Source organism: Helianthus annuus, chromosome 10 (assembly GCF_002127325.2).
Source record: "Helianthus annuus cultivar XRQ/B chromosome 10, HanXRQr2.0-SUNRISE, whole genome shotgun sequence".
NCBI lineage: Eukaryota > Viridiplantae > Streptophyta > Magnoliopsida > Asterales > Asteraceae > Helianthus > Helianthus annuus.
The window spans coordinates 164,808,835-164,825,254 of record NC_035442.2 but is presented as its reverse complement, the minus strand read 5'-3'; the positions used below and the strand labels follow the sequence as shown (position 1 = coordinate 164,825,254).

The window sequence follows — 16,420 nt, the reverse complement described above, 5'->3', positions numbered from 1 at the left end:
CTAAACTCTGATATTTTCCTAACTCACGGTCCTGATGAAATTTCCACTGCAATGTTTTTAAAATAAACCACCGGTACCACTTGGCTGCTCGCGGCTCCCGATTCCGTCCAGGGTGGGTCGGGGGTCGTGACACGATCCATCCAGCGAGACATCTCAAGGAGAACAAGTTCACAGCAGGATTGGTCATTCGATCGGATGGTCATCCGATCGGATGACAATCCATTAGAAACTGATGATCTTTGAAAATTGTAAAAATGTTCAAGTGTTGAAGATCATTGGTCATCCGATTAGATTGTCATTCGATCGGATGGCAATCCGATCGGACGACAGTCCGTTCAGTGACTTGCTCGTTTTGAAATTTGCCAAGTTTGAAAGTTTGCGGTTTTGATCGAGACGGTATGACAACGTGTTAAACAACGAGAACTCCATCAAGCCCAAGTCACCTGATTGGACGGAATCACCCCAGCCTGATCAGTCAACTGTTCATGACGGTTGTTCATGTTCAACCCACTGATTCGGTTATCTCGTTGATAGGAATCAGATCTCTGACTGACATATCACTAGAGAAAGAGTGTAAGAGAAAGAGTGAAAGGCCTGAATGAGTTCCGTATCTATCGGTTTTGAGTACATGAGTGTAAAAGAGTTGAAAGAAAGTTATGAAATCATCTTTTAATCCTTCTAATCTTGATAATGTTTAGATTTATGCGAAATTAGTGTTTAAACATCTTGAAATCCTTTAGATCTGAGTTGTTCTTGGTGGAATGAAGCCAAATCTTGAAGTTCATAAGAACTCCATGATGACATCATCCTAGAACACCTCAAACCAGTTGATTTCATGGTGAAAAGTGAAGATCCAAAGGTGAAGATGATGAAGAAGTGTGTTTAGATGATAGATGTACAATATTTGAGTTGAAACCTTACAAGAATCGCGAGAAATCGAGAGAAAATAGGCTGAGAAGTCGAAGGGTCACATCAGAGCTGTCACATCACTGTTTGCAGGTGCTATTTATAGGTGACCAAAAGAGGCAAGGCGGTACAGGTGTCGGATCGGATGGCAACCCGATCGGATGGCCATCCGATCGAATGGTCATCTCGAATGGTCATTCGATCGATGGGCTGCCGCGAGTTGGTTTTCGTGTTTTCGTTTCGTGCGTTGACCGTTGCGATGCGTTTAAGCGAGTGATGATTAAGCGACGCGATAGATTTAATTATTAGTCACATAAATAACATAACTAACTTACAACAACATAAATAAACTTGCGTTTCTAGTTCACGATGAGATTGCGTTGCGATAGAGTTGCGATTGCGTTTCGATTATTCCCCACAAACATATAACAAACATGCACAAGTAACACATAAGTAGTACACACACGTAAAACAATATACAGAACCTACCGTTCAGGTTGCGATGCGATTGAGATGCGATTAGCGATAAAATAGGTTAGCTATTAACATCGATTAAACCTCGATTATTATAGATACTCCACATAATACAACTAAAGTAACCAAAATAAAAGATTCGATTACAAGTCAAGAAATACAATCAATAATTAAGCAAGGAGTGACATATCACAATTAGCAATCTTTTCTTCCTTTGACTTTGACTTGTACTTTGACTTCGAACGGGGTGTTACAGTAGGTCCACCCCTGATCATGGAAACAACTTAGTTTTAATCAACTTTGTGGTTTTCATGTTTTCTTTCCAAAGAGTTGGTGGAGTAGTCACTCTTATCGGAAAGTAGAGCAAATCTATATAATTGTATCAGTTAGGTCTACTTGTATGATTTTACGTGGTTAGTTAATGTTTATCTGAACATCCCATTTTTCTTGAAATAAATTACATAAATATTTATTAATGAGAAGGGCCAAATGAAATATTATTACAAACATGACAAGGTTAGAGGTTATACATTTTTAATTTGGGTAAAATATTATAGTATCTTGATACCTAAAGGATTGGTTTTGCAACTTTTGAAAATTTCTTTAAGTGAGATCAAAGATGAGTAACCCATCTCATTTTTTGTCAAAATAAAATGGGGATGTGAGGATGCTTCTAAAACATCAACGAGTAAGAACCCAAGAAGGGAAAACTCAAATCTTGAAAGAATCAAAGTATGTTATAACAACATATAAAAGTTTGTAATCATCTCCTGCTATGGCGGACTCAGATTTTTTTTAGGGTGAAATTTTTTTTAAAAGTTATTTATATATTGTTATATATAAAAAATGTCGGTCTATTTCGGGTTGGGTCGGGCTGGGTCAAGTTGGGTCTGTCACATACTAAAACGATAAAATCAAATCATATTTTAATCATATTAAACATTCGCCATTCTTTTAGATTACACAGTATTGTCAACTGTTTATTTTATCTGATCTTGTATTTAGCCTTATTTAATAGGCAAATTGGAAAATAATAATCCCATATTTCTGAAATTGACCGATAATAATCCCAAGTCAGTTATTAGCCAATAATAATCCGACCTCGTCCAATTTTTTTTTTGTAAAATAGTTTGCCGTTAAAATAAGCTTAACGGAGTTAAGTGTTTTTTTCAAATTACAAACTGATGATTTAGACCTTTTGATCAGAACGAGGATACGAGTCGATTGATGTAAAAACTTACCTGGAAATTGTGTTCGTAATGGCTTGAATTTTGTTAATTGGAAGTTAAACACCTGAATTGAAGCACCGTTTTCGTGGGTTGGGGGCAGTATTTTGAGGTAAGTTTTACATCAGTCGACTCGTATCCTCGTTCTGATCAAAAGCCCTAAAACATTGATTTGTAATTCGAAAAAACACTTAACTCCGTCCAATTGGAGCATATTCCAATTTTTTCCTGTTAGTACAAAAAAAATTGGACAAGGTCGGATTATTATTGGCTAATAACTGACTTGGATTATTATCGGTCAATTTCAGAAAGATGAGATTATTATTTTCCAATTTGCCTATTTAATAATAAGTTAGGTTTTCTAAATTAATTAATAAATAAAAACAAAAGTACAATAACCTAAAATTAAAACTTCAATCTATACTATATATTACTTATATAGTACTAATTATCAAAACTAAAGTCCCAACCCAGTTTTAAATTTTACTTCAACTACAAACCCAATATAATTCTCTTTGCACCTGTCCATAACCTTTTTAAAGAGCCGGACTTTAAAGCTAATTTGACTTGAATGGATAATCATCTAATTGCTTTGACTTTTGGTTATACATTCATCTTCTTCCATCCAAAGCTTCGGTGAGCATTAACAAAGTGGTGAAAATTAATTCCATTGGAAAAATTCAAAAACACTTTTCAAGTTGTTTTCATTCTCGTTTTTTTTTTCAATTCAAGGGGGGTGCGATTGCAAATTCTCAAGGGGGCTCTTGAGATTTTCGCATTCCTATTACACTAATTATTGTTTTTAAGGGGGATGGCCGCCCACTCAACCTATGCTGTGAGTCCGCCTCTGTCTCCAGCTGAATAAGTTCAAGTGGTAAGCAATTCATGAACCTAAACCCTAACTTTTTGAGTTTAATGGGAGTTCATATTAATAAATAAAAAGGATTGGAATGATATAATCTTTGATATTGTTGAAATGGGTTTGTTATGTTTCTTTTTATGGTTAGACTATGTAGAAAGCTTGTAAATTTCAATTCATTATGTAGTTTTAACCATGATAGGTTTTGAAGTTTTTTTTTGAGATACATGTATGAAATATGAAATTTATATGTGAATCTTGAAGTATATATTAATTGGGGTATTCACATTCATAAATTCTAATTGTCAACATTTGTCTTAGAAAATGGATTGGGTGAAAGAGGTAGAATAACACAAAGCTCAAAACCTTGTAATACAACATATATCAACTCTAAAATCGGGAACTAAAAAGTCAATATTATCATGAGTTTCGATAGAAGATGATAAGAGTAAACCAATGGTAACATTTGTTGTTTTATGACCTTTAGGTCTTTTACTTCCAATTAAAGAACTAAGAGTTACCCTCATTCGAGTCCTAGTCTATTTCCATATTGTTTTGGCCGCCATATACTCCAGCCTCTCATGATCTCACTACCTCCAGTCTCAAGTTGAAGCGCATGCTTGCAATCAACAAGATCATAATCCCCTATTTTGCCATTGTTGCTTACCATTACATAAGTGTGGGATTGCACCACGCTTTCCATTTTGCACTCTTGGTGGTACTCTAAAGTTAGGCTAGCAAGCTCATAGTTCTCGACAATAGAATGTGGAACACTCTGCAATAATAACCCACGAGACATAGATAAAAATAAGCATTTCATAAGGACATACTCAAAATTTTATAAAATATCATATTTTAAAAGTTATATGAGAAAAACAAGTTAAAAATTAACTACACCAATAAAAAAACGTTTGGTGTGTGTGTGAAGATAAAGAAACTCAATGTAGCTACCGACCTGAGGTTTTAATATTATATATAATGTCTTAAATCATCTGATGCATATATACTTAGAATGAAAGAAAAGCAAGTTACCTCAAGGATCCACCCAATATATTTCACATTGTTAACATGTTGGTTCATATCTAAGTCGCTCCATCTTGGCTATAAATACATATTTGTGTATGAAACGAATTAATGAGTTCATGCAAGGACTTAAATTAAAACATAGAGAAAACATTTTATTGGTGAAGAAAATTTAACAAATTGACTAACCATTATACCATTGCGAACATGGTCTACAATACTCATCTCATCGCGTGGTGACCATTTTCTAGCGACCACGGGCAGTGTAACATTTGTTAAGTGTTTGTCTAATTCACTTCGAACTTCATCTGGGAATTTGGATAACCTTCTTGTCTCTTCATTCATCATTAACCAAATACTACGAGATTACACAAGAAATATGCCACCATTAATGCCCAGAAAAGTTACTCCATAAACATGTTTTCTACTTTTATGTAGTAAAAGGTTGATACCACGAGGCTGTTAGTAATATCTCGCTTGTTTTGGCATCACAAATCGTCCAATTGGAGCATATTCCAATTTTCCCATAGGCACCTTTCCAAGTATCAATTTGAATAACATCATCCCTATAATAGATCATTTAGGCATGACAAATTAGCACATCAACATCAAGCTAGTATAAATACCATATACATGCATAAATACAATTATGGATATATATGTGTGTGTAGGAGTCTATAAAACTCAGGCTAAATTGTGATACCAAGAAGCCATGCCCAATTACATATATACATTATGGTACTATGCGAGTTTGCATGCCTGGGTTTCACTTAGAGCCCAAATATTATAAATAACTGGTTGATAATGGGGTAAGCTCACGCTCACTTCCCTACTCCTAGAATAACAAAAGAATTTCAGATCATGGAAATTTAAAAATTACAGAATGATATTTTAAGATAAGATATTATAGAAATTACATGTCTTTATCCATAAGTTACTGTTGTTTTTTAAAACTAAGAAATAGAATACGAATGGTGGAATAAGTTAAACAGAAAAAAGAATCTTGGCTCACATAAATTGTGAGGTATTGTGCAACGAGTGACTTATTTATTAGGTATAGACTTGGACGTATATTATTTGTATGCGAATTGATAGTACTAAAACGTATGTGCTTATGCTCAAACATGGAAATTAATCTCGTGTATGATAAATATGGGGGCTTATCATGCACATACCACGCTACTGACAATCTTATAATACACCAATTTCAAACAACTGTTTGAAGTTGCATTGAGAGGTCATCTGCTTGGTTAGGAATTGTGCCTTGCATCTTAGCTCACCTACTTTTTAATAGTTGTTTGGTGATTCGTTCGGCCATTTGAACATTATGGCTTACATCATAGCCATGCCACCTTTAAACGATCCCTTGAGTTTGGTGGTGCCGTCTTTGAGTTTGGGGTGGGTGTAGGATGTTACATACCAAACGAGAGAACTCATCCCAAAAGACTAGTCTGGTGGGTGAGAGAGCCAATTTGGTATATAAACCCAACATTGGTTGCCCATACAATCGATGTTGGACAAGTCCCATACCTTGCAATAGTTTCAGTCCATAACATAGGATTAATAAAACCTAAACATATTGTATATTGAGGAGTAATTATGGTTATTTATGTACTACAAGTTGTTACAACTATTTTTTTTTCTAATGTAAGTTTTTGACCAATTTAGAAGTTTTTGAATTTGTGAGAGATTTATCCATCATCCCTTCTTTAGTTATAAAAGGGTGTACATATTTGCACACCAAAATGCCTATTTGCACATCAAACCCTAGCTTTATATACATCGCGTATAGGTCTATACGCGGCGTATAGGTCTATACGCGACGTATAGCCATCTTTTTCAATTTCCAAGAGAATCTCTGATATGATGTGGAAATTTGTCCCTTTATATACGCCGCGTATAGGCCTATACGCAGCAGCGTATATAAAGGGTGGTTTTTTTAAGAAACATTGTTATACATTATTTATCGTTTTAGCAAACTTAGATAATAAATAATTTTTAAAATTAGATAAAGAAGAAACACTGTTAAGTATTCTATCGTATAGTATAATATATGTCTCGTATAGGCCTATGGATGTAGTATGGTATCATATAGTGTAGTATAATCTCGTATAGGCCTATACGTGTAATATAATATTGTATACTATCGTATCGTGTATATACTGTAGTAAAAACATTGTTAAGTATTCTATTGTATGGTATAATATAGGTCTCGGATAGGTATATGAATGTAGTATCGTATCATATAGTGTAGTATAAATCTCGTATAGGCCTATACGTGTAATATAATATTGTATCCTATCGTATCGTATAGTGTAGTATAAATCTCGTATAGGCCTATAGGCATATACAAGACCTATAGGGTACATATAGGATACTTATACGACATTATTCGATACGATGAGATATGATATTATACTACACCTATAGGCCTATACGAGACTTATACAATACTATACGATACGATACTACATCCGTAGGCCTATACGAGACTTATAGGCTTATGCGAGGTCAAGACGTGACCTATACTACACCTACACGATACGATATTTATCATATAAAAACGATTAATGTTGTATAAAAAAGGTTGTATGAAATACTTACGTTTTATTTATTTAAAATAGAAAACTTTTTTTATAAAACTTTACTAAAATGATTAATATTATGTAAATGTTTCTATAAAAACACCCTTTATACACGCTGGTAAAATGTTTCTAGCCTCCAATCCAGGGGTAAAATTGTCTTTTTACCAAACTTACCCCATATATACGCCACATACAGGGCTATACACGGCGTATCGTAAAAAAACCATTTTACCCCTGGATTTGGGGCTATACGCTGTTGATACATATTATGTGGTCGCGACTCGGTTCGGTTCAACTCGGTTCGGTTCAACTTGGTTTTGACACGGTTAGGTTCGGCTCAAACCCGACGTCATGACATTCCTCCGTCGTGCGTCCCAGAGTTCGACACTCGAAGCACGGAGAGCCGAGAAAGTTTCCCGGTTGACACATCATCATGACATCATCATGATGATGTCATTATGATGTCAAGACTTTGACTAATACTTACAATCTAAATTGTAAGGAATTCATTTACGCACAGAATTGAGTTTGGGCCAATCACAATTAAACATGGACTGAAATCTTTCAACTGGGCCAAAGCCCACTTGCCCACATGCATGTCGACGAAACAAACATCTGTTTCGTCGACTTTGAAGTGTTTCGCCGACGACAGCCGTTTCGCTGAGTCCCTATTCCGTTTCGTGGTGGGCTATGTTGTTGGGGCTATATAAACAAACAAAAGACAGATAGAACGCAGCCCGGGATAAGATAGAGAGAGAGTGTAGAGAGAGAAAGTTCCGGTGAGCCTTGTATTTGTCGAATATTGTACCGAAACCTTGTCGAAATCAATACACGTAATTGTTAATCGTTGATATCTTTACGTCTTGTTCACTCTCTCGCTCGGTTTGTATCGTAACTCGTTACGGTATTATAAACAAGATCTCATAGTTGTCCGGCGATCCGCAAACGGACCTACAATTGGTATCAGAGCCTAAGGCTCGATTTCTTGTTGAAAACCGAGTTACCGGTGCGTTTTTCGAGTGGGTTTTAAGCTTTTCTTGGACAAAAATCATAAACCCAGTTTTTTTTTCTTTGAAAATACTAATTAAAACTCGAAAATCGGTGTTTTTTTGGTGTCATTTCTGTTCAAAACTTGTTGAAAAGTGTTGGAGATTATCGAAGGTACAAGTTGTGTCGAGTTTCTACGTCAAAATCTGTTGTTCGGGAAATTCGTTAGTGACCGGAAAACTCATATTTCACCGGAGTTCTTGTGTATCTTTAAAGTATTCTTGAGTTTGTTCATCATTTCTGGGATTTAATTTGAATTGATTTGAATTATTGAAACTTATAATATTGTTGTTTGACTATTGTATACATTAACAATGATGATGTTTGCTTGAAAACAGTATGGCCGAAAGTAAGGTGTAAGTTTGACAAAAAGTAAGGTGTGTCAGACTAAAGGATAAGACTTTGTGAAGATTTCTCACCAACTCCTTTACACTTTAGTCAACAAAGTCCTTTTCTCACAATTGGTTTTTGACGAAACCCCACATTTTTTTTTCTTTCTCATAAAGGAATTCAGTCAAAACTAATTTAATAGTGTGTTTTCAAGTGATTTAATCAGGTATCCATTTTCTTTGCATATATAACATGAATCCGAGTTGGTGGGGTAATCCGTCTACGGATGAAGGCAAGTATAGAAACACGCGTTTGTCACCATCATGGGCTGAATCTCCCACACGATCTCGAATTACGGCAGAACAATGGGCATCGGTTACCAATCAAAATCAAAGTGAACCAAAAATGACAACAGACATATACGGAAATCCAATACAATCGGTTCCCAAACCAGAAAGAACAACAGACTTGTATGGAAATCCATTACCACCAGCTGCTTCACAACGCCATCGTTCTACTGTAGCACCATCATCTCTTGATCCAAGGAACTGTAGTCAGACAAAAACGGCGTTGTATGCTGAAATTGTCAAAGATGCCAGCAATGGTGAATCCTCGGGAAATAATGGCAGTTCTGAACATGACAGTAGTTCAGATGAAGATGTTTCAACTTCAGTTGAGGATGATACAACTTCAAGTTCAAGCGAGAATGGATCTGAATGTGAATCATCAAGGGAGGTTGTTGATTCTGATGCAGAAAGGCCAACATCTGAGAGTGATTCCAGTCAGGTATGTGTCGATGAACCCACTGCTGTTAATTGTGATAATTGTGCTAGATTAAGCGTTAAATGTGCTGATTTGGATGCAAATATGTCTGAGTTGCAAGGCAAACATGATGCTTTAAAAGCTAATTTGTTTGACTTGCAAAACAGACATGTTGATTTAGATGCTAAGTGGTGTGACTTGCAAAGCAAACATGAGGCTTTGCAAAACAAGTATGATGTGACATTCATCCACAACCAAAAGTTGACCGTGGATCTTTCTAAGTGCACAGAAGCCAACATGTTTTATGAAAACCATGAAAAGGAGTTTAAATCAGTAATCGAAACATTAAAAAAAGATAAGACTGAGCTAACGAAAATGGTTTCAAGAAAACAAACTGAAATAAACCTTTACATCAGTAGGCTCGAGTTAATGCAAAAAGAAATGGCCTGTGTTAAAACTGAAAGTGAGGCGATCCGTCTCAAGTTAGATAGCTATTTAAGCTCTAGCTATGTGTTGGATCACATCATTGATGTTCAGAAAGAGAAAAAGGATGTCACATGCATTGGATATAAGAAATGTCCACCACCTGTTAGACACAATTACGATGCACTACCTGATGAGGAGAATCGAACTCACTTTGAGCCATCTGTTCCTTTAGACATTAAGGAATTTGCGACCGGACTTGGATACAAATCGGAAGTATCATGAGATTCAGATGTATCAGCAGATACAAGTGTGTCTTCTGCTGAACAGAGTCAGGATCCTCCAATCGAACAGAGTCAGGATCCTCCAATCATTGTAGAGGATGTTGATTCTTCAGATGACAAATCCGATGATACTAACTCAGCCCTCGAAGAAGAAGACATACCTCTCGAAAATTACATTCTTTGTGATCCACCTGCAAAACCGTTTGTGACTGCTACAGCAAAGTCTGTTGAATCCTCATCTGGAAGCTGTGAAAGCATGAACTTGCTTTACACGTTGATTGGATCTAATAAAATATACTCAGACAATGATTTTCCAATCAACAATGTCAATCAATCTTTGATTGATAAAGTTTTCGAAGATTCTACCAGTAAGTTTTTGGGAAAGTCGAGCCCAGGAGTTGTAGTAACTCAGTGTGCTCCTATCCCAAAATCCGAAGTTAGAAAGAAATATGGAAATCAAAAATTGCAAAAACAAAACAATCAACGAAAGCAAAATCATGTTGCCCAAGGAAATGGAAAAGGCAAACAGAGCCAAAACAAGAAAAAGGTTCGGAAGATAAACTTCGTGAAATCAAGAGGGACTGATAAAATTGAAACTTTCGAAAACAAATCCAACACGGATTTTGTTAAACAAAGTAAAATTTTGAAAAGAAACAGTCAAAACAACTATACACAAGAAACAAACGGTTGTGATGTAGGACCAAGTACCTCAAGATCACGAAGTTCATCATCAAGCTCTTATAATTATGATATTTCGAGGTTTGTTGAGCAGAGATCATGCTTTGAATGCTGTGAGTATGGACACATTATTATGAATTGTCCATATCTCACCAAGGGAAAGTCAAAGGTTGAACCCCCACATGGTAACTATTACCATAAAAGATCTGTTTCACCAAAACAGGACCCTCGTCTTGTTAAACAACGGGAAATGAAACAGAAAAAGAAACAAAGAAAAGAAGTTGAAAAGGCTTTGAAACCAGAGGTTATCCAAACACAGTTTGTGAAGTAAGAAGTTAAACATGAAAAACAAAAACAGATTTGGAAACCAAAATCGGTAACTGTTTCAGGGGAAGCTACAGTTATTCCGAATCATCGGGAAATGGATGTTACAATTCTCGATGATGACGGACGACCCAAGTCTGTGAAGGCTTGGGTCCCCCTCTCCAACTAATCTCTGAATGAGTGTGCAGGATGTTCCGGGAGGAACTATTGATAGTCTTAGGATTGTTGATAGTGGAGCGTCCATGCACAAGATCGACGACATAAGGCTCCAAAATATTGTTACATCTAGGAGAATATCGTTGCCATTGATGGAGAGAAAGGAAAGGGAAAAGAAGACAAAAATTCCGATGAAGGAATGTCTGGTGAAAAAGGAATGAAGTTGAAAAATTCGACCAAATGAAAAATATGCCAAAATTTGGTTGTTAGGGTTTTTGATCGGGTCCTCAGGAAAGATTCCAATGAAATGTACGCACCTGCAGCACGTCTGAAGTTCAAAATCAACAAGATGAACGTGCAGTGTACATTTCTTCGCGGTGTGATTGAAGAAAATGTGTTTGTTGAACAAACCAACCGGGTGTGCGGATGCCTTGGCGTGGATTGAACAACCGCACACTACTTCTCAAAGAGAAAGACAAAGGCCTTCGCTGGTGCAATGTGTAAGACCAGCCGGACCTGGAGGTTTATGATCTTGTTGCTGTGAAGCGTTTTCTCGGATTAAGTGAAGTAGCTACAAATATCGACCTTGAAATCCACACCGGATGGATATCCAGTTGGGAGAGCGCTCAGATTCCTTGCAATGCATGAAACAGTTGCAGGATACGGTTTTGAATTTCTAATCTCTCCTATGCTTGTCGATATTTAAGCTGCTTTATGAATTATATCATCTCGTACAGCACTCTCTGACCTGACACGTTGAACTCGAATATCACCTCACACGTGATTGTTTCTCTATGAAACTCGTCAATGTTGTCATGGTCCGCACCGCTTACCAACGTGCCAACTCATTTTTCCAAAATTCGATGAATCATTTCTGATTAAAATTAATTTTGGTAAACGACATTGAGGTAAAACATGAGTTAAAACCAACATCAGAAAATCATTTTTGTACATATCTTTGTGTCTTTTAAATTTTATCTCAGTTTGTTGATTTTAGGGGGAGTAAATCCAAATTTAAAAATCCAAAAACATCGAAAAATTTCAAAAACACAAAAACAATAGAAAAACAAAAATGAGTTTCCTGGCGAGCAAAAGAGAAAATGATAGTACATCAGTGGTCTATCCAAACCTCTTTAAACCTTAAATGAAAAACGATAAGCAGCTCTATATAAGATATATCGGTAGGCTCACAATCATTTTAAATTGTGCAGGGTGATATAAATCTTAATCGACTGAAGACCAGGTGGGAACCATTCATTGGCATATGGTCTTAGTACCGAAATTTCGTTTGATAGATTGCCGAGGTTCTAAGATATTCGGTCTTTATGCTGCTTATCATCTGGGTATCATGGTTGTATCTTTTACCGAAAAACAACGGGGAAGCAAGTCTAGATCTTCCATGATACTATACATACGTGTACATACTGCATTCGACCTCAATAAGTGATCAACAATCACATGTCCAAACAAATAAGTGATAATATATCACATTTATCCGGGAGTCAAGTTCGTCTCTCTGCTGTACAAAAGTACTAACCTGTTCACGGACTTGCTCCTGTGCCCTCATGCATCGAAAATCAAGTTCCTCATCAATAAGTGATTCTATCACAAAGGGCTTGTTTTCAATCAAAATAAGTGAGAATCTCACATCATATACGGTCAAACAGAGGATAATCGGTATACTCACCGGTAAGACGAACCCTCGTGCATACCTTGATAGGGGAATGTGTCGTGATGTGGATGAACGCCGGTCGGTAAGTATAAATCATACCTTAACGTATCCCCTCGCCCTGATTACATCTGATAAGTTGAGCTTATGTGGACAACAATACCGATAATTGTTATAGGATACTTATCTTAATGTTAACTAATTGAACAACAAGAGCGTTTTGGCGTGATCGTACACTGATATGATTCTCTTACCCTCGAAACTCGCAAAAAGAATGTTTGTAAATATTTATTTATTGCTTTCAGTCTTTACATTTCAAATATTCAAAAATACCAAAAATATTTTAGGTGTGTTTTAATATAAACTTTCTAAAAGCCAAAAAGATTTTATTTCTATTTTATATTCGATCGTACGATGTTGGATCTCGAGTAAAACCAAATCGACTAAATCTTCATAAACGGTCGAAATTTGCAAGTTTTGAAAGTTAAAATCTAAAATTGATAAATTTGTTAAACTTTCAAACTGTCGGACGGTAGTTGATTGAAATATGGTCACATATGTGTTGTTTGTTTATGTTAACTATATTCCAAGCAGTTGTTCTCATTACGCGTTTAGATTTCTTGCATGTGCAGATGCTAAAGGCAAGGAGAACATGGTCAATGACAAGCTTCGGAATGAAGACACGACATGAAGGCACTCAAATGATAAAGATGATCGAGTTGCCGCTGACCATCATCAACGCCACAAGGATCTCAAGTACTAAAGATCAAGTCATTCACGAGCATAACTCAAAGGAGAGCTTATCTTAAGGGGGAGTTTGTTAACACACTTCCTACATGAAAAGGGGAGTTTGTTGATACACTTTCTACTTACGACGCGTGAAGACTTTGAAAATCCTCCGACATGGAAGACATGGAAGATGAACCTCACGAGTAGCGTCTCAGGGGGAGTTTGTTGATACATATTATGTGGTCGCGACTCGGTTCGGTTCAACTCGGTTCGGTTCAACTTGGTTTTGACACGGTTAGGTTCGGCTCAAGCCCGACGTCACGACATTCCTCCGTCGTGCGTCCCAGAGTTCGACACTCGAAGCACGGAGAGCCGAGAACGTTTCCCGGTTGACACATCATCATGACATCATCATGATGATGTCATGATGATGTCAAGACTTTGACTAATACTTACAATCTGAATTGTAAGGAATTCATTTACGCACAGAATTGAGTTTAGGCCAATCACAATTAAACATGGACTGAAATCTTTCAACTGGGGCGAAGCCCACTTGCCCACATGCATGTCGACGAAACAAACATCTGTTTCGTCGACTTTGAAGTGTTTCGGCGACGACAGCCGTTTCGCCGAGTCCCTATTCCGTTTCGTGGTGGGCTATGTTGCTGGGGCTATATAAACAAACAAAAGACAGACAGAACGCAACCCGGGATAAGATAGAGAGAGAGTGTAGAGAGAGGAAGTTCCGGTGAGCCTTGTATTTGTCGAATATTGTACCAAAACTTTGTCGAAATCAATACACGTAATTGTTAATCGTTGATATCTTTACATCTTGTTCACTCTCTCGCTCGGTTTGTATCGTAACGTGGATTCCGCACTCGTTACGGTATTATAAACAAGATCTCGCAGTTGTTCGGTGATCCGCAAACGGACCTACATACGCAACCCAAACTAGGGGTAAAATTATCTTTTTGACCCTTTATATACGCTGCGTATAGGTCTATACGCAGCGTATATAAATGATAGTTTTTTTTACCCTAAATTTGTGGTAAAATTGTCTTTTTGACCCTTTATATACGCCGCGTATAGGCCTATACGCAACACACATAAAGGTTTTTTTTTTTGTTAGGAAACAATTGTATAAATTATGTATCGTTTTAGCAAAGTTCTATAATAAGTACTTAAAAAAAAACATTTTTAAGTATCGTATCGTATAGTATAAGTCTCGTAGTATAAAACTCGTATAGACTTATGGATGTAGTATCGTATTGTATAGTGTATAGTATAAGTCTCGTATATGTCTTGTATATGCCTATAGGGCTATACGAGACCTATAGGCCTATATGGGTGTTCTATGGTATTCTATAGTATCGAATCGTATACTATCATATCGTATAGTGTGTAGTATAAGTCTTGTATAGGTTCCCTATAGCTTTTGTATGTGTCTATAGGCCTATACGGGACATATACTATACTATACGATATCACACTTATAGGCTTATACGAGGTCAATACGTAACCTATACTACACATATACGATATTTATTGTATAAAAATGATTAATGTTGTATAAAAAAGTTTGTAAGAAATAGTTCCTTTTTTATTTATTTAAAATAGAAAACTTTTTTTATAAAACTTTACTAAAACGATTAATATTGTATAAATGTTTCTAAAAAAATACCCTATACGCTGCGTATAGGTCTATACACAACGTATATAAAGGGTCAAAAACACAATTTTACCCCTGGTTTGGGCTGCGTATACCCCCAGTCCAGGGGTAAAATGGTCTTTTTTACTATACGCCGCGTATAGCCTTGTATGTCGCGTATATGTAGGGCAAGTTTGGTAAAAAAGACAATTTTACCCCTAGATTGGGGGCTATACGCAGCCCAAACCACGGGTAAAATTATCCTTTTGACCCTTTATATACACCGCATATAGGCCTATACGCAGCGTATATAAAGGGTGGTTTTTTAAGAAACATTTATAAAATATTGTCTTTTTGACCCTTTATATACGCTGTGTATAGGCCTATACGCAGCGTATAGGAGCAGCTAGACCAGAACTGAGCTTAGTCAGACACTAATTTTTATGCAACCCTATATGCTGCGTATAGATCTATACGCAGCATATATAAAACCTAAATGTGCAAATAGGCACCTTTGGTGTGCCAATAGTTTGAGCCTTATAAAAATTTATTAGATTATTTCTGTTAAATACAAAGGGATTTAAATTAGAGTTTCACTAGCTGTTATTAAAAACCTGAGCTTGACCCGTTTAAAATCAAGCTCTTGTCGTCAATTAGGTCTCCTCAAACAAAGCCGTGTGTGTTATATTAAGACGCTAATTAATATGTTTATGGACCAGTTGTACCATATTGGATAACGATCCACTGCCACTTGCAGCTTTGACATCACCCAGATTAGGTTCTTGATCTTGCACATCTCTCGTGTTAAACCAGAGCCACCACCCCATACTCCAATTGCCTTCAAATGATTTATGGATGTTTCCTGAGCATGCACATGCCAATTATATAGTCAGTTACGATAACCAGTTATATTAATCACAAATCTACCATATATACCTGCAATAGATTCATAAGGGTTTCTATAGTAACTGCTTGGTCTGACCCAACTTCATATGATCTGATTTGAAAGTTTTGTCGGAAAACAAAACCATCACTAAGCATGCTTCCAAAACCGAGATCCGGAATCATGTCCAGATAATTTTTGTTTTGGCCAAGCATCATTATTGGCTTCAAGAAACTAGCTCTATTAGCGCGAACTTCAGTAGCGTTTACCTTTGTAAGATCTTTAGCAAGCAAACTCCTTGACGAACCATCATTTTTCTTGATGATCCCATGTGCATCTTTGGGTCCTGGTGTGCCTCTAAGATTATTGCGAGTCATGTCATGGTATGAGAAGGAATTCAAAAAGAAATATGTA

The 16,420-nt window shown here is 36.6% G+C and overlaps 1 protein-coding gene across 1 annotated transcript; it reads right to left on the bottom strand.

Annotated features, from left to right (window-relative positions):
- Positions 1-3,879: 3,879 nt before the first annotated feature.
- On the bottom strand, positions 3,880-16,420 carry LOC110886373 (palmitoyl-acyl carrier protein thioesterase, chloroplastic). The gene is made up of 6 exons (XM_022134159.2): positions 16,060-16,420; positions 15,849-15,985; positions 4,941-5,054; positions 4,678-4,846; positions 4,498-4,566; positions 3,880-4,240 (listed from the first exon to the last, which is right to left on the bottom strand). The coding sequence occupies exons 1-6, from the start codon at positions 16,381-16,383 to the stop codon at positions 3,989-3,991; spliced, it is 1,065 nt and encodes a 354-aa protein (XP_021989851.2). The 5' UTR covers positions 16,384-16,420; the 3' UTR covers positions 3,880-3,988.

Excerpts from the sequence above, each read along its gene's own strand:
- LOC110886373 (XM_022134159.2), bottom strand. The coding sequence starts at position 16,383 with ATGACTCGCAATAATCTTAGAGGCACACCAGGACCCAAAGATGCACAT. Across the intron at positions 5,055-15,848 it reads GTGGATCGTTATCCAATATG|GGATGATGTTATTCAAATTG; the intron begins GTACAACTGGTC and ends GATCTATTATAG. Across the intron at positions 4,567-4,677 it reads ATGTTCGCAATGGTATAATG|CCAAGATGGAGCGACTTAGA; the intron begins GTTAGTCAATTT and ends ATGTATTTATAG.